Source organism: Apium graveolens, chromosome 6 (genome assembly GCF_009905375.1).
Source record: "Apium graveolens cultivar Ventura chromosome 6, ASM990537v1, whole genome shotgun sequence".
NCBI lineage: Eukaryota > Viridiplantae > Streptophyta > Magnoliopsida > Apiales > Apiaceae > Apium > Apium graveolens.
In genome coordinates, this window is record NC_133652.1 from 143,868,952 (window position 1) to 143,894,628 (window position 25,677).

The following is a 25,677-nucleotide window of genomic DNA, read 5'->3' on the forward strand; positions in this document are numbered from 1 at the left end:
TGCCTATATAAACCAACACCTCAAATCAGCCTACACAACATTTCTTTTCTCACATACTCACTCTCTTTTCCTTCATACCAACACAATCATGGTCAACTACAATATGTTTTTAAACTATTAGACCTTCAACATGGAGTTGAGCTGTGAGGACTGGCAGCAGGAATGGCACGTAACTATCATTCTTGATGAGATTTGGGACTCGGTTTCCCAGGAGGTTCTCACACACCTCCTGTTCTTTTACATGGACTACCATCGCCATCTGGAGCGATTGGAAGAAGAAAAGCTGGAAGCTCTCCGCCAACAAGAGCGAATAATTCAACTCGCTATTCTTTTTGTAGAGAGTCGGAAGAAGAAATAATTTATTTTCTTCTTCCTGTTTTTCTTCATCGTCAGCTTTGTCTAGCTTCTTAGCAAAGGACAAAAGCTGTTGATGTTGGAGTTTGTAGCTTAGGACAGTCTTGTAATGTTCTGATGTAAATTTCAATTTCATGAATGTATTCTCTTAATATATTAATGGAATTTTATATTTTTGCAAGATTTTGTCTCTGAGATGTTTTAAATTCTGCTGCATTTTTATATCCTGATATATCCATATTCTGATGACCATTTTAATTACTGATATAAATTAAGTTCTAATTTTAAAATATCAGTACTTGTTTACTTGATTTATTTTTTTGGTCATTCTCACACTTGAATATTTTAACAGAATATTGGTTTTGCAGTGAAAATGATTAAATAAGTGGGAACAGTTTAAATTTTGAATTAAACTGACTTACCTCAATTAATGGAATTACTTGGTAAGTAGAACGATTTTTCCTTGAAAAACTGCATGTGATAAGTAATGATTACTGTTTTCCCGTGCCCATTAACTATTCATTATTGCTGCATGTCTGACAGGTGTCCAACGGTTATTTTTTTTAACTATGTATAAGTAAGAGAGAGAGAAGATTATACAATCTTTTATTTACTTTTACACTTTATCTCTCTTTCTTTACTTTTACTCTCTCTCATCTCCTGACGTTGGTTTTCATACAGACATTTTATCAAATACCTTACAAGCAACCTTAATTTTCAATTTTTTTCTCATGGCACCTAAGGATTTGATTATAGATGGAGCTAAGTTCATTCCCAACAACTATGCTGCAATCCTAAATCATGATGAAGCTCCATCTAAGTTGCACTTTGTGCAAGATCTTCTTGCACACAGTGAAATTGGGTATGCATTGACCCAGCCACCAGTCTTTTCAAGCCAACAAGTTCTGACGTTTTGGCGGACTGGGCAATTTGATAATGGTGGTGCTACTGGTACTTCCAGCATTTTTTTTGAAGTCAATGATGTTGAACATGTGGTAACTCCTGGAACAGTTCGTAAAGCTCTACATTTACCGGAAGGCTGCATTTTCTCAACACCGGAGGAACCAGTTCTACAGCAGCTCATGGCCAATTTGGGGTATGAGAAGAGTTTAGCTAAGCTTGGACAGTTGAAACGGGCATATATCAGAAAGGAATGGAGCTTTTTCTTCGACTGCATCACTAAAGCCTTCGGGAATAAGTGTTCCAACTTTGATGCCATTCCAATAATGAGTCAGCACATCGGGTATGCTATTATTAACCAAACTCATTTTGATTTTGCAAGTGCTGTGCTAGGTTTTATAGGGGATAGGATGACAGAGGATAGGAATGTTGTCTACTTTGCTAGATTCTGTCAGCTTATATATAATTTCTGTTGTGCTGATGAACCCCAACCTACCACTGACTTATTTCCACCCTTTAAACTTGCAAAACGGGCTTTTAATGACTTGGTAAATGCTGATCTTAAGAAAATGGTGGTTAGACCTTTACAGATTCCTCAGTCTGTAAAACAAATCCTGGTAAATGTTGATCCTCAAACCTATAGATCTGTTTATCCTGATGTTCAACCTACCACCATATCCCAAACACCACAACAACCATCAGAACATACCACTCATACATTTATACCTCAATCCTCTATCAGAACACATCTCAAACCTTCACAGATAGCCCAACCTTCATCATCAGCACATACTGTGAAGCCTTCATCTTCCAAGCCCAATAGGACAAAGACTATCCCTCAGACACCACAGAAGAGAAGGAGGATTGTTCTGAGAGATGAGTCTGATAGTGAGGAACAGGTTTCTGCATCAGAACCTGTTGTTAAAGAAGCTGAGAAGGTCCCTTCTTAGAAGGATTCTGGAATTGGGGGATCTAAGCTTCTCAAAAGGCTTAGATGAATGACTTATGCTGAACCTCCCAAGTAATCCACACCTTTAAAGAGATACAAGAAACAGAGAGCTAAAAGGCCAGCTTCAGATGATGAGGAAGCAGCAGCTAAGGAAGGAGATCAGGAATCTCTGATCTCAAAAGAACCAGAGTTTGCTGAAGCTACTGCATCTCCCTCTCCATTGTCCCCAACTCAAGAAGCTGCTACCGATAGGCAAACACACCATCTGTTTCTCTTGTACATGAAACTGTATCTCCTGTAAACCCAGGCACAAGTGCTGAAATTGATATTCACAACCTGGTTGTGCCTGAGGTTCTCTACTTAGAAGCTCCAACAATAATTAATCCATCAACAACACCTTTTACTGATGCTACTCAAACTCCAGAATTGTCTACAACACCTTTTCTGCATCTAGATGTTGATGATCAGAATATAGGTGAGCATCAGGATATGGCTGTTGATCATAACATGGAAATAGATCAGCACTTAGAGGATGATGCTGAAGCCTCAATTGCTTCTCATACTGTTGTTTTATCAGAAGATGCTGATTCTGTCAGTTTTGATGCTTCAAATGCTGATACTACTGGTGATGTTGCTATAAATGAAGATGCTACTGCAGCTGGTCCATTAGGACATGCACCTCAATAAACTATTCACAAAAGTGAGATAGTCAAGAAGTTTGTTACAGGGGAAGCACCAGTACCTTGGAGTGAAACTCCTAGAGGACAGGAGTGGACTAAGGAATGAAACTCAGTTACCTTTGTTCCATTTGAAAAGATTCTTACTGAGCATTTGGCAAAAGCTGATGAGATGTTAATTAATGATGATTTCAAGACACAGCTTTGAGTCACTGTATTGAGTACTAGACATCTTCAAGGTCTACATTCCACAACTCATGCAGAGCTGCATACAGTTAAGGAAGAATTGCTCAAGCAAGAGATGACTCAGAAAATTGTTAAGAAAAAATTCTTCCAACCTACCTTTGACAGAGTTGCTTACATTGAGTAGATCCAAGAGAAGCAGCAATCTCAGATTAAAGAAATTTTGCAAAATCAAGCTTCTCAGCAATCTCAACTCAATGAAATCCATTCCTCAATGGAATTGCTTGTCTCTCTTCTCTTACCTGCTGATGCCAAAAAGGGGGAGAAAGTAATTAAGTCCAAATGCAAAACTGATTAGACACTGAAGGGGAAGGATGATGAAAAAGATGACCAGGGAAACTCTGGAATGGGTGGAGGTTATGGTCAAGGTAGAAGTTTCTCATCAAGAAGAGCTGAAATTACAATTTACAGGACAAGTTCTGATGCTGGAAAAAGAATTACTTCTGCTACTGGTAAAAGGATAAGTTCTGATGAACTTTTGGATCTTGATGTAGAAATATCAAGACAACTATTTCTGAAAGAAAACCTAGGAATGGACTTTGAGAGTCTGATGGAAGAAGAAGCTAGACTTAAGTCAAAAAAAGTCAAATCTAAATCTGAAGCTTCTGTTGGTAAAAAGAAACTTCCAAAGGCCAAAGGCATTGTGATAAAAGAAAGAACAAATCCTGAAGCAACCAAGGCTAAATCACAATTGCATATAGATCCAAGGTCCAAGGGCAAAGAGAAAGTTGGCGAACCTATCAAGGTTTATGTGCCTCCTATGGATGAAGAAATTACTGTTGAAGATGCTGATCTTGCTCTGACTTCAAGAAAAATTTCTAAGACAACCTCTGACATGGCTCAAGTTATTCAGAGTAAAGATATAGTTAGTTCTGATATCTCAAAGAAGCAAGTAACCTCTAACATAGCTCAAGTTAACTTGATATCAGAAGATAAATTAAAGGAAACCTCTGACATTGTTCATGTTAAACCTTCAAAGATACTCCTACCAGGATTCACCAAAGCCAAACAGACTCAACCTTTGCAGACTGCTGTAAGTGGTTTTGAAGCAAGAGTGGTTACTGGAAAGGAAGCAAGAGATAAATCTGGATTGGGTAGTGCTGATGAAAGAAGAATACAGAACACAACCAATGATCCAACTTCCTTAAGTGAACCAGGTATTGGAGCAACTCCTGAAAGATGGAATCAACTAGAATCTGTACAGATGGTTTACCATACCTACTTGAGAGAACACATTTTGTTGTACTTCATGACAGATGGTAGGGTTTATTATATAAGGGAAAATGCCATTCCACTGAAGTATTTTGAAGAATTGGAACATGTATTATTCTTACTTCAAGTGAATGACAAAATAACAGAAAGTGCTGCAAACTATTTGAAGAGTCAAATTCAGAGACAGAAAAGGCTTTATTCTGTAAAGTCTGACAGCACATATCTTCCAAAGTACAGATTTCACAAGGGTGATATTGTTGAGATGAAGCCTAACTCTGCTAAGATTATAACTACCTTTCTGGGTTACAAGGCTGTGGAATTCAATCTTGAGTCTGACAAGGCATATTTGATCAGACTGGATCAGGATATAAGGAAAGCTAAAATTAATGATCTCAGGGTTGCAGTCTTTCAAACTGGTGAAGATTCTGCAGAACTTAAAGATGCTAAAAGGAGGATGATTGATGAACTCAGATATGCTGAGAGATGTTTGTTAAAGAATTATCTCAGAACAACTCCTGACATCAGAGAGATCAGAAAGTGAAGCCAAGTCAAGATCTACAACTGCTCAAATTCTGATATGTATACAGACTGAAGTTGTTATCAGAAGTTAAAGTTGGTAAAGCTTTAAGGATAGTAAGTTGTAGTTATCTAGTCAAATTCTCATGCATTTGTACTTAATGTTTTTGACATCATCTAATATCTGTTAACTTGTATATTATGTTAATTTACAAGTTGGGGGAGATTGTTAGATATATTTGATAATGTCATGTCTAATATGATTTATGTTTAGTTTTCAGATCTTACTTAAACAGGATAAATCAGTACTTAACTGAAATCAACACTTATACTGAAATCAGAACTTAAGTCATCAGTACTTAAGGTTCAGGAGATATTTATCAGAAGATAATATCAGGACTTAAAGGAAATATTCAGATAAGGAAGGCAATTGATTAAAGGAAGAGAAGATCTAGACAAACGTAAGAAGAGATATGCATGAAGTAGGAATTACATGAAGAATGAAATACTTGGAATAAAAGATATCTGATTGATATATTTTAGGAAGCGGAATTATATTCCATATCAATTAGCGATTATCTTGTAAATGTGTAGTATATAAACACAGACATAGGGTTTACACTATAAGTGTTATCATTATCGAGAAGATTATTCATTGTAACCCTAGCAGCTCTCGTGATATTTGTTCATCACTGAGAGAGGACAGTTCCATACTGTAACATAATTTAATGCTTTGAATAAAGTCTATTTTCTGTTACTTGTGTTATTAGAATTCGTTTTGATTGTGCTATACACTGTATTCACCCCCCTCTACAGTGTGTGTGACCTAACAAGAACAAACATCCTTCATAATGAAGCAAGCATAGTATGTACCGATCTTTGCGGATTATTAATTACCAGTTAGTAATCCTACGACCAAGAACTATTTAAGTTTAGAGTTATCATCTTTTAGGTCTCATTATTATGATCTCATCACAATCCATAAAAAGCTTTACTCTAAACTGTGGTATATCTTATTTAAACATTTAAATAGATAGAGCCCGCAATAAATAAGACTTTTATTAATATCAATGAAATCAAAACAGATTACATAAAAGTTATTCCTAAATCCTCATACATGATTGGACTTAAGAATTATCTCTTTCAATAGGTATGCTGTCACAACGTCCATCAAATGTGTTTTCAGTTTTTCCATACAAGCCATACCCATTAGAAAATGAAAAGTAACTCCATTCATCACAGGAGAGTATGTTTTCTGGTAATCAAAACCAAGTCTTTGAGAACATCCATGGGCTACAAGTCGAGCTTTATATCTCACAATTTCATTTTTCTCATTTCGTTTTCATACAAATATCCATCTATTCCCGACGGGTACTACACCAGCTGGTGTTTGGACTGCAGGTCCAAATACATTTCTCTTTCGCAAGGATTGTAATTCTTCTTGAATCGCAATTTTCCATTTTGGCCAATCATCTCGGTGTCGACACTCTTCCACACTTTGTGGTTCAGGATCGGAGTTCATAATAATTTCATATGCCACGGAAAAAGCATATACATCATCAACCTCAATACTCCCACGATCCAGTAATTTCGCGTTATGGACATAATTCATTGAGATCTCATAGTTTTCAGGTACCTTTGCTTCTGTGGAAGCATTTGCCACTTTTGGGGCATGTGCCACTTCTGGGGCAATATTCTCTTCTGGAGGTAATCCTACGTCTGGGAGTTTTGTTACAGCCACTTCAGGGGCTTGAACCTCTTCAGGAGGCAATACACTTCTGGGGTATTTTCTGAAACTTTTACCATTTTTGGGGCAATTCCAATCAATTTCTGTTTTCGTGGTACAATATCTTTTGCACCAATAGGTCTACCACGCTTTTGGCATGGCTTTGAATCACCAATCAATTCCGCTGAAATTAATTTATTGCCAGGGATTTCAATCGTGGTCGGAGCATTAACAATAGGTATATATAATTTCACAATATTTCTAGAATCATTAAATGCATCTGGCATTTGATTAACAATATTTTGTATATGTATAATTCTTTGAACCTCAGATTCACATTGTTTAGTACGCGGATCAATAGCATTTAATCCTGAGGCATTCCATGATATTTCTAAACTTAATTTATGCAAAATTTTATCTCCCCCTAATGTAGGGAACATAGATTCATCAAAATGACAATAGCATATCGAGCAGTAAAAACATCACCAGTTAATGGTTCCAGATACCTTATAATAGATGGAGAATCAAAACCAACATATATACCAATTCTTCTTTGATGTCCCATTTTAGTTCTTTGAGGTGGTGATATAGGAACATACACAGCACAACCAAATACTTTTAAATGAGATATATTAGGTACTTGACCAAGAACCAATTCTTGAGGGAATTGTTTATGGTAAGCAGAAGGCCTTATTCTAATTATATTTTCAGTATGAAGTATTGCATGACCCCAAACAGATATAGGTAACTTTGATCTTAGGAGTAAGGGACGGGCAATAAGTTGAAGTCTTTTAATTAAGGATTCTACTAAACCATTTTGTGTATGTATGTGAGCTACCGGGTGTTCGACTGAGATTCCTACTGACATACAATAATCATTAAAAGTTTCAGATGTAAATTTAACAACATTATCTAGTCGGATTGATTTAATGGGATGCTCAGGAAATTGAGCTCGAAGTTTAACTATTTGGGCAAGTAATTTGGCAAAGACTGTATTTCGGGTTGTAAGTAGACATACATGAGACCATCGAGTTGACACATCAATTAAAATCATAAAGTACCTAAATGGGCCAGAAGATGGATTAATAGGACCACAAATGTCACCTTCAATTCTTTCTAAGAATTTCGTGGACTTAGTTTGAAGTTTAACTGGGGATGGTTGGACAATCAGTTTTCCTAAGGAACATGCTGAACAATGAAGTTCATCTTGGGATATTATCTTTTGAGTTTTATGAGGATGTCCCACAGAATTTTCAACGATAGGACGCATCATAGATACTCCTGAATGACCTAGTCTTTCGTGCCAAAGGAAAAGTAGTTTTGGGTCTATGACTTTGGGGATGTTGACACTATGAGATTCAAGAACTCGTATACTCGTAACATATAATCCTGAAAAAACCGAGTGGAATTTTTCTAAGACTCTTTTATTGTCAACGGTGTTTGAGGTGATGAGAAGGTATTCTTTTTCATTCTCATTAGTAGTTTTAACATGAAACCCATTAAGACGGGTATCTTTAAAACTCAGTAGGTTTCTAGTTGACTTGCTAGAGTATAGAGCCTCTTGTATGTGTATGTGTGTGTTATTTGGTAGAAGAAAACTAGCTTTCCCAAAACCTTCTATTATATTTGATGTACCTGATAACTTCCAGACATGTTAGTTGGTTTTAGTCAATTGTGAGAAGTATTTCTGACTCTGTAAAATAGTGTGTGTGGTTGCGCAGTCAACAATGCATATATCTTTCATTTCTATACATATATAAACGAAAAATATCTTTATTAAAAACACACCGAGTACATAGAACAACAATATAAAACAAGTACATAAAATGAGTACATAATGAAAATAAGTAAAACACAAAGGAAATAAGTAAAGAAAGACAATACATATGAAGTCTAGTCGTCTAAACCATAATAAAGATTGGCACAAGTGTCTATTTCATTTGAAGCCTTATTGATTGGTTCATTAACTAGATTATAATTAACGAAGTTGGTTTCTACTCTCTTTCCATTATTCCTTTTGGATGACTCGTAGAGGTCAACAAGATGTTTGGGTGTGCGACAAATACGTTGCCAGTGCCCCTCAGATCCGCACATATGATAGATGCCTCGGTTCTCTCCTTCTTGGGGTGCCTTTCTTTTATTTGCACTTCACGTTGCCATTTCTGGTGGCCAGAGTTGTAACCATCATGTTGCCACTTCAGGTGGCCAGAATAATACTGATTGCGAAACCGACCACGAAAATTTCCACGTCCACGGTTTCGCCCATAACCCCGTTCTCCTCTATGCCCTTTCTCACGTTCATTCTTCAGGAATGATGTGTTATGTACTTCAGTTAACTGGGCAGAGCCTGTGGGATGTATCTGATAATTTTTCAGTAGCAACTTATTATTCTTTTCAGCCACAAGAAGGAGAGATATCAGCTCGCCATATTTCTGAAAATTCCACTCCCTATATTGTTGAACCAGGATCATAGTGTTGGGGTGAAAGGTTTAGAGGCTATTTTCAATCATTTCAGCATCAGTAGTATTTTCACCACATAAAAATAATTTTGAGCTTATCTTGAAGAGAGCAGAATTATATTCAGCTACAGATTTGAAATCCTGTAACCTCAAATTAATCTAGTCATATCGGGAAGATGGCAAGTGAACAAGTTTCTGGTGATCAAATCTATCTTTGAGATTATTCCAAAGGGTGAGTAGATTTTTGATAGTGAGGTATTCATATTTTAGATATTCGTGGATGTGGTGCCTAAGAAAGATAATTGCTTTTGCATATTGTTCAACAGTTGAGATTTTTCTGGGTCAATAGTATCTTTTAGGCCATTAGCACTAGGGTGTAATTCCGCATCAAGGATCCATGATAAATAATTATTTCCCGAAACATCCAAGGCAACAAACTTTAATTTTGCAAGATTCGCCATTCTGAATAGATTTTAAATAGGATATAATATGTCACATAATATTTAAACAGACAAGTTAAAATAATAATTTTATACAAATGTTACGACGGCATAGCCGACCAGAAAACTTTTGATTATTACTTGACGATAACGCCATCTTTATAGTAGTATTTCTTGACGGCAGAGCCATCTTTATAATATTATTTGACGGCATAACCATCTTTATAGATTTCAATCAGTAACATAAATAAATATGTAATAATAATTAGAATAAAATGAGTAAAAGAAATCGTACCTCTTTTATGAAATATTTTTAGTTGATAGAGACTCATGGGTCAGAATAAGTCGTAACTCTTTCGAGAATAAAGCTTCAGTTGGCAGAGACTCGTGGGACAGAGTAAGTCGTAGCTTTTTCGAGAATAAAACTTCAGTTGGCAGAGACTCGTGCTGATAACGTGTTATAAACCTTGACTGAAAATATTAGTTATGTTTAATGTAAAGGAAGTATAGGATAATAGAAGACATGGAGAGAAAGTTGTATCTCATTTCATTAGCTAAATGAGCTATTTATAGTAGTTGATTTACAAGTCTTACTAGGTAAGCTATTCAAATCTTCTTCATTAAGTATTACAAAACTTCCTCGATAAGCTTTACAAGTCTTCCTCGATAAGCTTTACAAGTCATCCTGATTAAGTTTCTTTCTTAAGAAGCTGTGCAAGTCTTCCTCAGTAAGATTTGAGAGACTTCCTCGATACACTTTGACAATCACTTTATATTTATTCAAATATTTTAACAATAAATAAATAGTATAGACTATTATTGGATTATATAAAAATTTCTCAATTTTATTGTATATTTTTCTTTGGCTAAAATCACTTCTATATATAATAGATGAACATGCTGTTAATATTCATCGAACTCGAGATATTTCATTCACCTATATAATCTCATACCACTATATCATACTGTCACATGTGCTTTTTATCATACACATAATACTAGCCTCTAACTTGTGCGCAATGCACAAATTATTTGTATTTTATGTAATTTTGTTATTTTGTAAGTCAATTTCTATTCAGACCACTTATGTTCTGCAGCTAAAATTTTACATAAAAATATTGCAAAACATATTATTTTTCAGATAATGTTCTACGAATATCATTAATTTATTCAAAAACTTAAACATGTGTACTGCATGTAAAACATTATAAAATGTTTTATTCTAGGATGTTTAGCTTAGAGAATATTTGTTCAAATTGAAAAACATATACATTATACTTATTAAATGTAAATGATTTTCAATAATTTTAATGAATTAGTGATATTCGTAAAACATACTTTACAGAATAATATCTATCTATACTATTATATTAAAGACGAAACAATAAAAGTTTGGTTGGTAGTCGGTCTGGTACCTTTTGTATTTACTTAATTACTCTTAGTCAATTTTATTTTAATTAATTTTTTTAATATTCTATATTAAAAATCCCTTTTCCCTCTCCCGGTAGAACCCTTTGTAATTTTAATCATCACATATACAATATCCATTGTCTACATCATTCATATTGATTCAAATCAGACACAGTTGTGACCAATATTAGAGCGTCAAATCAAATCAAACCCTCCCCTTTAGAGCAAATCGAACTTTTTCAGACGTTGATTTTTTTCATGGGCATGGCATGAGACACAAGTTTAATATATAATAAAATAGCAATTAGTTAAAACAACCGTGCATCGCACGAGTTTTAGGCTAGTTTTTCATAGTGTTTAGATTGCAGAATATTGGTGGTATCCGATAAAAATGTGGTATCCATAGATTTTTCTCAAATCTATAAAAATAAATTGTAAAAAAATATTTATATATTATTGAGATTAGTGAAATTAAAATATTTACGTATTATTTTATATGTATTATATTATTGAAAAATTCATAATTGAGATAGTTAAAATTTTAAAAAGTGTTCATGTTACATCCTATTTATAGCTTTGTTGTGCTGGTGAAAGTGAGAGCGTTGGATAACAATAGTGTATGTGAATGATTTGGAATTATTTTTTTAATACTTTTTTTTCAATTTTTTATTGATTTATTAATTATATTGTTATATTATAATTTGAATAACTAAAATTAATTAAGAGTCAATAAATAAGTTTAGTGCGATTAGAAATTAAACTCAACACTAATTCTTAGACTTTGTAGTTATATTAGATTACATGATTTAAATTTTTAAATAAATTATGTTTGTTTAAAATTTATATTGGAAGGTGTTAACATACCTTTTTGGAAAGTGTTAACCAATTGACCAAACGAAACCATGTTTCGCTTATAATAGTATATAATAGATGTAAGTGTGCTAAATGAATATTTTATTTAACTTTAAAGATAGTTACGTGAATTCCGTAAAAAAAAGATAGTTACTTGAATATTTGTACAGTTAATTTTAAAGAATTGAATTTCAGATATAAAGTTAAGCGTAGTACATAAATGAATTATTATCTTATTTTATTAATCATTTTTTAATTTGAAAATGTATCTCATATATTTTTAACATATTTTTTATTATAAAAAGTAATTAAAATTTACATGTATAATTTTTAAGGAAAATTTTGAAAATAGAATAGCTTATATATAAATAATCTATACTGGTATTACATATTTAGATAATTTCGAATTATAATAAGTCAAAACATTTTAGTTTATTTTGAATTTGAAACCAGAACTCGACTCATTGTTCAAAAAATACTCGAAATTCGACTACATGACCCGGCTGAAAAACATCGTCACATTCTATATTTAGTAAATTTAAATTACAAGTTCGGCGAGAATATCTTACCAATAATGTGAATATTTTTAATATCTTATGTTAATATAAATTAATGTGTTTGATGTCTTTATATAATCAAGTCAGTTGATTATTCGTATTAAAATTACTAACATCACTCGTAGCGCATTATTTTTTTTGGACTTATCCTGATTTTAAAAATATTCGAAATTTGATATGAGATCTCACGAGATTTGTTAAAATTACAATGATATATTGAATCGATTTTTTTTTCATATTTCACTTAAAAAAACTAGCTTTATAAAAAGAATTATTTTAGATAAATAATATTCATTGATCAAGATAATATTGTACAAATATTTTGAATTATTTTAATATTTTGAATTATTCATATAAAAGTTATATCTATATATTATAGTATTTTATTTAATGCCTTTTATACTATTTAAAGAAAAATATATATTGTTTTTTAATTTAAAGGAATTAACTAGTTCAAATGATATTTATAAAACTTTATCGAATTGAAAAATATTTAATTTTAGGAGAATAGTATACAATGTTATCAAATACCATAGCTAAACAGCGTGTGAATAACATCTTCAACACTCATATGACACCATGTACATACATCAAAAATATCAACTCTTTTACCTCTCAAAGCAACAACTGTTGGAAATACATTAACACATGCTCTCCACAAAATCAATATCTTTCCAGGCAACTTTAAACCCCAAATCTTCTTCCAAATTCGCTTATAACCACCTGCAGATTCCCCTCGAAGTTGTCTGTAATAACTTTTAACTGAGAACTCCCCCTTATCCTCCAACACCCAGTACCAAGAATCTTCTTTTGCTCGTATAGGGAGTGGGATTTGTAGAATTAATTGCTGGTCTTGTTCATCAAACAGTTCAGATATCACCTCCACATCCCACATTTTTTGACTTTCATCTAACAACCCGTGTACTAGTATATGTTGCAGCTATTCAGGAACTTCAGTTGTGAGATATCCATTATTTACATCCGGGAGCCAAGGCACTTTCCATACCCTGGTGTCCAACCCATCTCCAATTCTCCTATGAATGCAATGTTTCATCATTGTCTGTGTCTCAAAAATACTTCTCCACACATAGCTCAGATTCGAGCCAAGTGATGCATTTAAAAAATCCGACTGAGGATAATAACGTGCCCGCATAAACTTGCTCACTAAAGGATTGCACTCGATAATTAAACGACATGCCTGCTTTGACAACAATGCTAAATTAAACTCCGCCAATTTCTTGAACCCCAGACCTCCATTTTCTTTAATCATACACATTCAATCCCATGATAACCATTTGATCCCATAATTCGTCCCTCCTTTACCCCACCAAAAAGCATTCATTCTCTTTTCTAATTTATCACAAACCGCATTCGGTATCAACAGCAACTGCATCCAGAAATTTGGTATGGACTGAGCAGCCGTCTTGAGCAATGTTACTTTACCAGCCCTCGATATGGTCTGATTGTTCCATCCCTGCAATTTCTGATCGCCTTTCTCTGTTAAAAAACTGAATTCTGCCACTTTATTTCTTCCAATACTCATTGGAATACCGAGGTATTTTCCTGGTAAGTCTGCTTCTTGAACTTCAAGCTCGTGGCAAACAACACTCCTACAGTCAACAGTTGAACTTGGTGAAAGAGTTATAACTGACTTGTTGTAATTCACCATTTGACCAGAGATCTGTCCATGATGATTCAAAATCCTCTTTGTAATATCTAGGATATATCGTGTAATTATTTCTATCAATAAATAACTATTCTGTGATTATTATGTGAATTATTGGTGAATTATCTGTTGAGTGGTAATTGTATTTGGATGTTTAAATGTGATAAAATTTGAGTATTTTAATTTTTATATGTCCAAAATAAAGTGTAAATTTTGATATTTTCTATTAATTTTTATGTGGTTATATAATTTTATAAAGGATTTATATATTTAACATAATTTTGATATTTTTCTATTAATTTGATTACATGAAAAAGTTCCTGATAACCTGTAGAATAAATCTGGAGAGTTTGGTGGCCTGAGGTGACCGGAATCGTGAACTCCGGCGACCTCCGACGAAAACTACGGCGACCACTACAAAATTATAGTTTGGTCCCCGTAGTTTTGAAGGTGATACAGTTAGGTCCCTGAGGTATCCAGAAATTACAAATTTTGGAATCCTGTTTTAAAAATTTATAAAAACTACATTTTCTGTTTATTTTAATTTTAGAAATTCGTTTTTAATTATTAAAAATCCTAAAAATCATTATTTTAATTCCAAAAATTATTTTTAATTAAAAAATAAATCTGAATAATTTAATTAATTAATTTTTGTTAATAATTAATAATTTAATTGGTCAATTAAGTTAAATATTAATTGATTAATTAATTTAATTAGTTATTATTTAATTTTAATTGATAATTTAATTAGATTTAATCATTTCTTTTGATTTAAAAAATCTGAAAAATAGTTTCGAGCTTTAAAATATTATTTTAAATTATTTTTAAGGCTCGATAATTATTATTATTAAATGATTTTAAAGTCAGATTCGGGTATTCGAACCCTTTTCATTATTTATAAATGATTCGTTGACTCGTAACTCCGAAAAATGTTTAAAGATTCGTATTAAATACCTGGAAAACTATTTTAACCCCGAATCTTCTTTGAAAAAAAATATTTTTATCGAATGTCTTACGTGCTATGTGTTATATGTGATCTAATTGGTGAATAATATACTTATATGTACATTGTTTGATGGTTTTTATCGTATCTTTCGATCCGTAAGACGGATTTGGGTGAAACGAAGGGTAGATAGAAGCTTATAATGAATTGAATAAAGTGAAAATGATTTTTGATAGATACTTAAGATGTCTAGCAGAGGAAGAGAGGCGTAGAAAGGGAAAACAGATATTCAGCGAATAAGAGTCGGTGAACGAGAGCAAGTGAAGTGTTAGAGAAGTGAGATAAGGCAAGTGTTCTGAACCATCTCAAGATATATTTCAAGTAATTGAATAGTCCTGTTTTATATTGCAAGTGTTTTGAAGTATTCAAACCTAAACCCTGATTATTCCTGTTGATCTTGAGCCATAAACTTTGTTCTTTGTAAACCATTGAACGTTGAATACCCAAAAATGAACCACAGATTTACGATACTACTCCACACATACATATACATCCTATAAGGATCACTGACTTAAATTTGATTAGAATACAAACCTTAATACCTTGTAAGCGTGAAACCCTTACTCTTCTATAATTTGATTGTTTTATAGACCGGAAGCCAATCCTTGTAAACATCTTGTTATACCTTTTTGGTGTTGTGAATCACCTCATGCTTTGAGATGAATGTTGTTTATGATTTTGTTTATTGAATTACATTGTTTATTAAGTTATTATTATTGAATTGGATTGTTTTATAATTGTGGACCAGATTCGTGGTCAGACCAGATTCGTGGTCATATTAGGCCAATGTGTATCTTGGATCCAATATACAGAGCAGAGCTGTGTGCCTTGCTCGGGGTTAGTGCGTGACTGGTCAACAACCTAACCTTGGTTTTTAAAATAAAAGTGAATATCCAACTCTAATCATTGCTTATTAAGAAACTTAATTCCTTTAGTTTGATCATTGTTTAATCTCAGTATTGTCATTGTGACTTGCTGAGCTAGTTGGCTCACCCTTGCGAATCTATTTATGTTTTTTTCCAGTTAAGAAGAAAACCATTGGTAGCGAGGACCCCCAGACAAGGGTGCGAGCTAGGATTCCAGGTTGAGATGGAATACGCTAGCTGAAGACTTTTGTTTTAGTTTGAGTTTGAAAGTTTGTAAGAATGTTTTATTTTCAGATGTATGTTAAACTAGTTGGGTTTTGGTATGTTTGTAAAATAAGTAAGGTTATGGCTTGTGTGCATACTTTAACCTGTTGTGATCCGTGGATTATAGTAAGTAGGGTCATTGAATATATATTATTTTTATAAGCAGGTTTATATATTGCGTGTGTGTGTTGTGAACCCCAAACTTCTGACCTGGGTTTGGAGGGCATCACATGTTTGGTATTAGGGCTATAGGTAATAAGTCATTGTTAGGCACAAAACACGCGTTAATAATTCACGCAAGTATACGTGTTCGCAAGTAATATAGAATAATTTCTAGTTCATTCCCACAGAGACTCAGACTAATTATGGTCAATTAACTTACACACTAATGTACGATTACTTCCCAATGTCAAGACAATAACACTTAAGATTGATTAACTAATTATTAACTACAATTAACTATGAGAATAAAACACTTAAATAACACTTGAATTAATAGTATCAAACACACATGAGATCATAACTTCATTACTACTTCCTTCAATAGTCATTACTATTACCCTTAGTATGTATCGGTGATGATATTAATTGAACAACATGAAACTGATAAAAGCCAACTTTCGTTGTACTAGTACCATTCTACCAAACATCCATAATTAAGATAAAAGTTGAATAGACATCAATTATGTTGAGACCCTATATGTCTACAGAATTTGACAACATAACGATTTAAGTGCAAGTTATTCATTATGATTATACAGGGCAAGTAAAACGGTTAGAGTTACCCACTAATCATGCATACACATACATGAACCTATGCTAGCATGGCAAGTTCTAAATCTCAAGATTCACTGTCGCTTCACAAGAGATTAACAGACTATCTTATATGTTCACGACGCACATAAGACAAATAAGCACAATATATGCTAGATATCATATAATCATCACACACCAAGGTATTGAACAACTAACTAAAGAAATCCATAGTAAATTCGTTACGACCCCATGATCACGATTAGCCCACGATAGAACTCATCGTCACCATGGGTTCATATAAAAATATGATAATAACACACAGTATAAACTAATAAAAATACTTATTAAAACCAGAGTACGTCACAAGAGTAATAAGGTTCAAAGTAAAGAAAACTAGCATCCACTATTATAACAAATAAAAGAATCACAAGAAAACGTATGCTTCCTCTTCTTTGTTGCGATGTGCTAAATGGTATTCTTTCTTCTCTCCTTGGTCCTTGCTTGATACCACACGTCGTGAAACGTCTCTGAAGATTACTTATATAGAAGCCCACAAGAACCAGCCATCTCAGAAGTCCATCAGAATAAGAAGTGTAAAAATCAGATTTTAATTTCTCGTCTCCGGGCGACTGCCCCAGCTTCCCGGGCGGGCGCCCCAGCTCCTAGGCGGCCGCCCCAGATCCTGAGCGGGCGCCCAGCAGGCTACTGGAAAATATCACATTCTGCTCCTGATTTCTACTGCATTCTGCTCCTAACTTCCCACAACCAATGCCAAGCACTTCCTAGGCTTATTTTTGATGAAATCTTCCTACATACGCAAGTTATACCCTGAAATGCAAAATACTAGAAAAAACGCATCATATACACAAAATACTTGATTTCAAGACATCAATTCAAGCCATTATAAGACATTCTAAGTGGTATAAAATGCCACTTATCACACCCCCAAACTTAAATCGATGCTTGTCCTCAAGTGTCAAAGACTCAAAAACAAAGTAAAAACATGCATGAATGCAAACTACATGAAATTCAGCGATCCCCCTCACAATGACTAAACCAACCAACTCATGACATCTCAACAAATGCAATTAGGCAACTAAAGGTCAATCAAACCACGCAAGCTAACATACAACTAGAAACGTGGTGTGTGCGGATGCTTAACAGATATGCTTCGAAACTAGATCAATTATCATGACTCGATTATCCTCAAGGCAATCACATGATTATATGAAGAATAAATTCTAGACACAAAATGACTTATAACACTTCAAGATCACTGGAGCTTATTACGGAATCATGCTTTTATTCAACACAACAAACAAATGCTTATTTGATTGTGTCATGAGTGAGGTCCACAAAAGACTTATGCAATGGAATCCATTTAGCGAGCGTTAGGTTAGCGGATCCCAGACTATAAAAGCCTTAGGTCACTAGGCACAAAGTCCCCTAAGAACATAATAACTCGAATAACAAAGAGCCCACTCGTGATCAATTATGCATTAAACCATACTTTTTTTCTTTTTTTCGTATTTTTTTCTCTTTTTTTTTAAAATTTCTGAGCAAGTGCGTTTCACTCCATCTTGCTCAACCCTAGACTACTCGCATAAAAATACGAGCCGGCTACTAGCCAATTGACGCCTAGCCACAATTAGCAATGAATTCCAATTTTCACTCCAATTTTTTTCTTTTTATGCCTTTTATCATTAAGAGCCTATTATAAATTCTAAGCATAATCAATAGATTAACCTCAAAAACCATCAAACCATGACTACAATCTAGTCCTTAAGAATAATCTAAGACTTAGTGAAATTACAAGTGTTTCTAGCATGCATGTCAACCCACAAGATTCAACATCACTCTAACGATATCACCACACTCGCATCAATATCACAAATCAATTGGTAAAGCAACACAAAAAGGATCATGATATATGCATGAGCTAAATGACATGATAAATAAAGCTATAAAATAATAAAATAAAACTATATGACAAAAATATGCAACTATATGAACTAAACTACAATGAATATGCAACTACATGACAAACACACAAATATGCTCCTTAACTACCACACCCAAAATTAAAATCTTCACTGTCCCCAGTGAAGGTAGTAGAAAGGAACACAGGGTATACCTACTCGGAGAAATCATCATCATCACCCTAAGAGGGTGGAGTGTCAGGAGGCGGATAAGCAGTGTCCTCACCAAAAACGGGCTACTGATTGTCGGCTCCAAGGCCTCTGAAAGTAGTCCCAAGTGTGAGGGTGAGCTCCTGAGCAAACCTACTCTGCGACTCGTACATCGCATCCATCCTCCTGGATAGCCTCCTATACTGGGCATCGGACATCCCTGAACCAGCACCTTCCTGGGCTCTAGAAGAGCCTGCCTCATCACGAGCCTGACTGGGCCTAGCCATAGTAGCACCAACTACTGGACGTCCTCCTAGAAGACGATATCCCAAACCATGCTCTTCGGGCTATCCACCCGTCCCCTCCTGCATTGCATTTAGAGTCGATGAATCAATAGGAGTGACCGACATCTGCAGCTGCTCATAAGAAGGCCAATGAACTCCAACTGATCTGCACAGCTTCGTGACAGTAGATGCATAAGGGATATTGCTTTGTGTCCTCCCCCTCAAAAACTTCAAAATCCCTTGGTAGATGAACTCACCAAGGTCCACATAATACTCCTCATTCAGGATCCCCCATAACAACCTTCCTCTCTCAACTGTAACCTCATGTGCATGCGAAGAAGGCAAAATATTAGCACAAATAAAGGCATTCCATGCACGGGCATACCTATTCATCGCAACCGGCGGAAAAGAACGATACTCGTTAGATCCCGTCTTAAACTTCCACACCGTGCCCGGTTGGCAAAGAGTAGCACAAATCAAATCCAAATCAAAATCCTCGGGAGTCTTCTCATTCCAATTTTCCTCTTCAGGCTTCCTTTGTCGCTGTTTAATCACACAGAGAATCTCCGCGAGATGATAATCAACAGTAAGCCCATGAACAACAGAACCCATTATTGTCCGCCTTTGCGTTCGCATAAAACTCGCGAACCACACTCATTGGAACCGCCTCCGGTGACTCGCAAAAAAAATCCACCCTTTCTCACCAATCATCGATAATAACTCACCATCCCTGCCCAATGGTAAAAATCCCCTCTCCTTCATAATCGGCTTAGTCAGAAGCCTAGTATACTCATCCTCAGCAGCCCTATCCACCAAACGGGGCCTCGCAGCAGTTCCCCTCGAAGAATCAGCAGCGGGAACAGTGCTGCTGCTATCAATAGTTCGAGATCTCTTAAATGCCATTGAAACTAAGAAAAAGTATTTGAGAGTTGTGTTTTGAGTGTAGGAGAGAGTTTTGAAGTTGAAAGTATATGGGAGTGTATATGGAGGTGTTTTGTGTATATATAGGGTATGATTTAGGTTTAGAATTAGAGTAGGAGTGGGGTTTGTTGGAGAGAAAACGTGGGTTTGTGGGTTGTTTGTTGTGGGTTTTTATGTTTTTTTGATTTTTCTGATTTTTTTTATAAGGCCGAAAATTTTTTCTGACAGAAGGGTGCCAGGCAGCCGCCCGGGACTTTCAGGAGGGCGCCCCAGACTCTAGGCGGCCGCCCGGGATTTCCAGGTGGGCGCCGTAAGGGTTTCTGGGAAAAAATTTTGTTTTTCCCATATTTTCATATGTTTTTGGGTTTTTGGGTTTTTGGATATGGTACTAACTTCTAATGGTTCCTAAAGTCTCAAATCTCGGGTTGCCTCCCAAGAAGCGCTTCTTTTACGTCATTAGCTTGACATAGAGGAGTTCGATCAAGTTGACGATAAAACGGCACTAACCACTTCCCGGTTTGCCGTGTCCCCATAATAATGCTTCAATCTCTATCCATTAACCTTGAATGCTTGGCCCGAATCGTTCTAAAAAATCTCCACCGCTCCATGTGGAAACACAGTTTTGACGATAAAAGGTCCAGACCACCTTGATTTCAACTTTCCAGGAAAAAGTCGGAGACGAGAGTTGAATAAAAGAACTTGTTGCCCCGACACAAATGACTTAGGAGATAGCTTCCTGTCATGCCACCTTTTTACTTTTTCCTTGTACATTTTATTTTTCTCATACGCTTGAAGTCGAAATTCATCAAGTTCATTTAACTGAAGCGTTCGATTCTTCCCAGCTGCATCTAGATCAAGGTTCAACTTCTTCAACGCCCAATAAGCCTTATGCTCTAGCTCCGCAGGTAAATGACATCCCTTACCATAGACAAGTTGAAACGAGGACATCCCAAGTGGAGTCTTGTATGCTGTTCTATATGCCCAAACAGCTTCATCGAGCTTTAAAGACCAATCTTTCCTTGACGGACAAAACAATTTCTCTAGAATGCGCTTGATCTCTCTATTAGACACTTCAGCTTGACCATTAGTTTGCGGATGATAGGCAATAGCAATACGATGATTCACATTGTAGCGCTGCATCATAGAAGTGAACTTACGGTTGCAGAAATGCGACCCCTCATCACTTATGATCAGTCATGGCGTTCCAAACCTTGTGAATATCTGCTTATAAAGAAAATCCAACACTACCTTTGCATCATTTGTCAGTAGAGCCTTGACTTCCACCCATTTCGAGACATAATCGACTACCAGCAAGATGTACTGATTATTGCAGAATGAGATAAATGGTCCCATGAAATCGAATCCCCAAACATCAAAGACCTCAACTTCAAGCATCACATTTAAAGGCATCTCATCCATCCTAGTAAGATTCCCAACTCTTTGGCAACGATCACACCTTAAAACGAACTGATGTTCATCCTCAAACAACGTAGGCCAGAAAAAACCTGCTTGAAGAATACGAGCTGCTGTCTTTTCACCACCATAATGTCCACCATAAACTGTGGAATGGCAGTCTCATAATATCCCCTCCGTCTCACAGAATGGGATACATCTCCTGATGATCTGGTCAGCTCCCTGTCTAAACAAATATGGTTCATCCCACATGTACCACTTCACCTCATACAGAAACTTCTTCTTTTGAGCAGTATTTATATTAGGAGGCATTATATTGCTGACAAGATAGTTCACAATATCTGCGAACCATGGCTCTTCCTCCTGAACTGTGAATAACTGCTCATCCGAAAAAGATTCGTTGATCAATGTCTTATCATGTGAAGTAGAATCGGGATTCTCCAATCTAGAGAGATGGTCAGCTACTTGATTCTCCATACCTTTTCGATCCTTAATCTCTAACTCAAATTCGTGTAGCAAGAGCACCCAACGAATAAGTCTAGGCTTTGAATCCTTCTTGGAAACCAAATAGTGAATGGCCGCATGATCAGTGAACACCGTCACCTTTGTCCCAAGCAGATAAGATCGAAATTTTTTGAAACCAAAGACTATAGCCAAGAGCTCATTCTCAGTAGTGGTGTAGTTCATTTGAGCTCCATTTAGAGTCTTACTAGCATAGTAAACCACATGAAAAAGATTATTCTTATGCTGCCCAAGAACTGCTCCCACCGCATAATCACTCGCATCACACATCATCTCAAAAGTCTATGTCCAATCAGGTGCCGTAATAACTGGTGCAGTTATCAAACTCTTCTTGAGAGTCTCGAATGCTGCCAAACATTCATCATCAATTTTGAAAGGCACATCCTTCTCGAGCAAGTTGCACAGCGACTTAGATATCTTCGAGAAGTCCATAATGAAATTCCGATAAAAACCCGCATGACCAAGAAAACTACGGATTCCTTTCACAGAAATAGGTGGTGAAAGATTTTCAATAACTCCAACCTTGGCTTTATCCACCTCAAGACCTTTGCTAGAGAATTTATTCCAAAGAATAATGCCTTCGCGTACCTTAAATTGACATTTTTCCCAATTGAGCACCAAATTAGTTTCCACACACCTTTTTAGCACCGAACGAAGATTATTCAAACAATCTTCAAACGAATGTCCAAAGACGGAGAAGTCGTCCATGAACACTTCAATATTATTTTCAATCATATCAGAGAATATAGCCATCATGCATCTCTGAAAAGTGGCAGGTGCACCATATAAGACAAACGAAACTCTGCGAAAAGCAAACGTGCCAAATAGACAAGTGAAAGTAGTCTTTTCTTGGTCTTCTAGTGCAATGCAAATATGATTATAACCCGAATAGCCATCCATAAGACAATAATAGTCATGACCAGCCAATCTGCTAAACATCTGATCAATAAACGGAAGAGGAAAGTGATCCTTCCTCGTGGCTTTGTTCAACTTTCTGTAATCCATGCATACCCTCCATCATGTAACTGTTCGAGTGGGGATGAGCTCGTTCTTCTCATTTACTACCACAGTTATACCTCCTTTCTTAGGTACACATTGCACGGAGCTCACCCAAGAACTGTCAGATATAGGATATATGATTCCTGCCTCCAGCCACTTCAGAATTTCTTTCTTCACCACTTCTTTCATGATAGGATTAAGTCTTCGTTGTTGCTCAACAGTCGGCTTACTACCTTCATCTAGCAGAATTTTATGCATGCAGTACGAAGGGCTGATCCCTTTTATATCTGCTATAGTCCATCCGATGGCCGATTTGAATTCTCTCAAGATCCTCAAGAGCTTATCCTCCTCACTACTTGAAAGGTCAGATACGATAATAACAGGCAAAGTAGATGCATCACCTAAAAAGGCATACCTCAAGTGTTCAGGCAATGGTTTAAGCTCCAAAGTACGTGCTTCCTCAATAGATGGTTTGAGCTTTCCCTCAGCATTCTTGAGATCAGTATTACCAAGAGATTCAAATGGCATGTCTACCTTTCGCTTCCAAGGAGAATCATTTAGATATTGTAGTTGCTCATTGCCTTCCTCATCTTTACTGTCAAATTCCCCCACTAAGGCTTTCTCTAAGGCATCAGACATTAGCACATGATCAAGTTCCGAAGTTACCGCATAATCAATCAAATCCACCTTTAAGCACTCCTCATCTTCTGTAGGGAATTTCATCGCATTGAATAAATTGAAAGTCACATCCTGATCTTGCACTCTCATAGTAAGTTCACCTTTTTGCACATCTATCAAGGTACTTCCTTTAGCCAAGAAAGGTCGTACCAAGATTATGGGAATCTTCTTATCTTCCTCGAAATCCAGAATGATAAAGTCTGCAGGAAAGATGAGCTTATCCACCTTTACTAGAACATTCTCCAGGATGCCTCGTTGGTATATAATAGAATGATCAGCCAACTGTAGAGACATGTAGGTGGGCTTTGGATCAGGCAAATTCAGCTTTTTGAAGATAGACAATGATATCAGATTGATGCTTGCTCCCAAATCGCAAAGGCATTTGTCCAAAGACAACTTGACAATGGTGCAAGGAATGGTGAAGCTACTTGGATCTTTAAGCTTTAGAGGTAATTTTTGTTACAGCACAGCACTGCACTCTTCCGTTAGAGCAACGATATGAAGGTCATCCAGTTTCACTTTCCTTGAAAGAATACTCTTCATGAATTTTGCATAACTAGGCATTTGCTCCAGAGCCTCAGTAAAGGGTATGTTGATGTGAAGTTTCTTGAACACCTCTAGAAACTTACCAAATTGCTTATCCAGCTTTTGTTTTTGCAATCTCTTAGGAAAAGGTGGTGGAGGATAGAGCTGTTTCTCCCCTGTATTACCCTCAGGTAGAGTGTGTTCAATAGTAGTCTTCCTTGGTTCCGCCGCTTTCTCCTTTTGCTTCTCCTCTTCATCTACCACTTCAGCTTCGCCATCTTTTGCTTTTTCAGCATCAACAACTTTTCCAGACCTTAAGGTGACAGCCTTGATTTGTTCCTTAGCTTCCTTCCTTCCTGGCACTTCAGTATCGCTGGGATGTGTGCCAGGTTAATGATTGAGCAAGGAATTAGCTATTTGACCGATTTGATTCTCCAAGGTCTTGATAGAAATAGCCTGACTTTTGTACAACAGCTTTAGCTCCTCAAAATCAGCACTAGAAGGTGGAGCAGCACCTCCTTGTTGAGGATATGATTGCCTTTGAGTATAATGCAGAGGTTGCGTGAATCCAGGTGGATTAAACTGTTTACTTACAGGTTGCTGATATGGTTGTTGAACAGTATTCTGATTGTTGCTCCAGCTGAAATTGGGATGATTTCTATTGTTAGGATGATAAGTAGCTGGCACAGGCTGCTGTGGTCGCTGATAATTGTTCACATACTGAACAGATTCATTGACAAGAGAACACTGATTCGTAGCATGAGAACCTGCACAAAGATCACAGACCATAGCTATCTGATTGACTCCATAGTTGGCTAAAGAATCGACCTTCAAAGACAGCGCTTGGAGCTGTGCTACAATAGCTGTAGCTGTATCAACTTCCAGAATACCTGCTACCTTCCCATGCATCATCCTTTGAGTTGGATTATGATGCTCATTTGTAGCCATAGTTTCAATAAGATTATAAGCCTCTGTATAGCTTTTGGCCCACAAGGCGCCTCCAGCTGCTGCATCGAGCATGGGCCGAGATTGGGCCCCCAAACCATTGTAGAACCTAGTGATCACCATCCAGTCAGGCATACCATGATGTGGACCTTTTTCAATATCTCTTTGTAGCAATTATGTTGAGACCCTATATGTCTACAGAATTTGACAATATAACGATTTAAGTGCAAGTTATTCATTATGATTACATAGGGCAAGCAAAACGGTTAGAGTTACCCACTAATCATGCATACACATACATGAACCTATGCTAGCATGGCAAGTTCTAAATCTCAAGATTCACTATCACTTCACAAGAGATTAACAGACTATCTTATATGTTCGTGATGCACATAAGACAAATAAGCACAA

General features: G+C 35.9%; 2 protein-coding genes across 2 annotated transcripts; both read right to left on the reverse strand.

The window, feature by feature from the left end:
• Positions 1–12,818: 12,818 nt before the first annotated feature.
• LOC141665507 (uncharacterized) lies at positions 12,819–13,190 on the reverse strand. Its single transcript, XM_074471493.1, has one exon. It carries the CDS (start codon positions 13,188–13,190, stop codon positions 12,819–12,821), a length of 372 nt encoding a protein of 123 aa, XP_074327594.1.
• Positions 13,191–13,571: 381 nt separating this feature from the next.
• LOC141665508 (uncharacterized) lies at positions 13,572–13,964 on the reverse strand. Its single transcript, XM_074471495.1, has one exon. It carries the CDS (start codon positions 13,962–13,964, stop codon positions 13,572–13,574), a length of 393 nt encoding a protein of 130 aa, XP_074327596.1.
• Positions 13,965–25,677: the final 11,713 nt, after the last annotated feature.

Coding starts and splice junctions, on each gene's coding strand:
- LOC141665507 (XM_074471493.1), bottom strand. CDS start 13,190: ATGTGGGATGTGGAGGTGATATCTGAACTGTTTGATGAACAAGACCAG.
- LOC141665508 (XM_074471495.1), bottom strand. CDS start 13,964: ATGGTGAATTACAACAAGTCAGTTATAACTCTTTCACCAAGTTCAACT.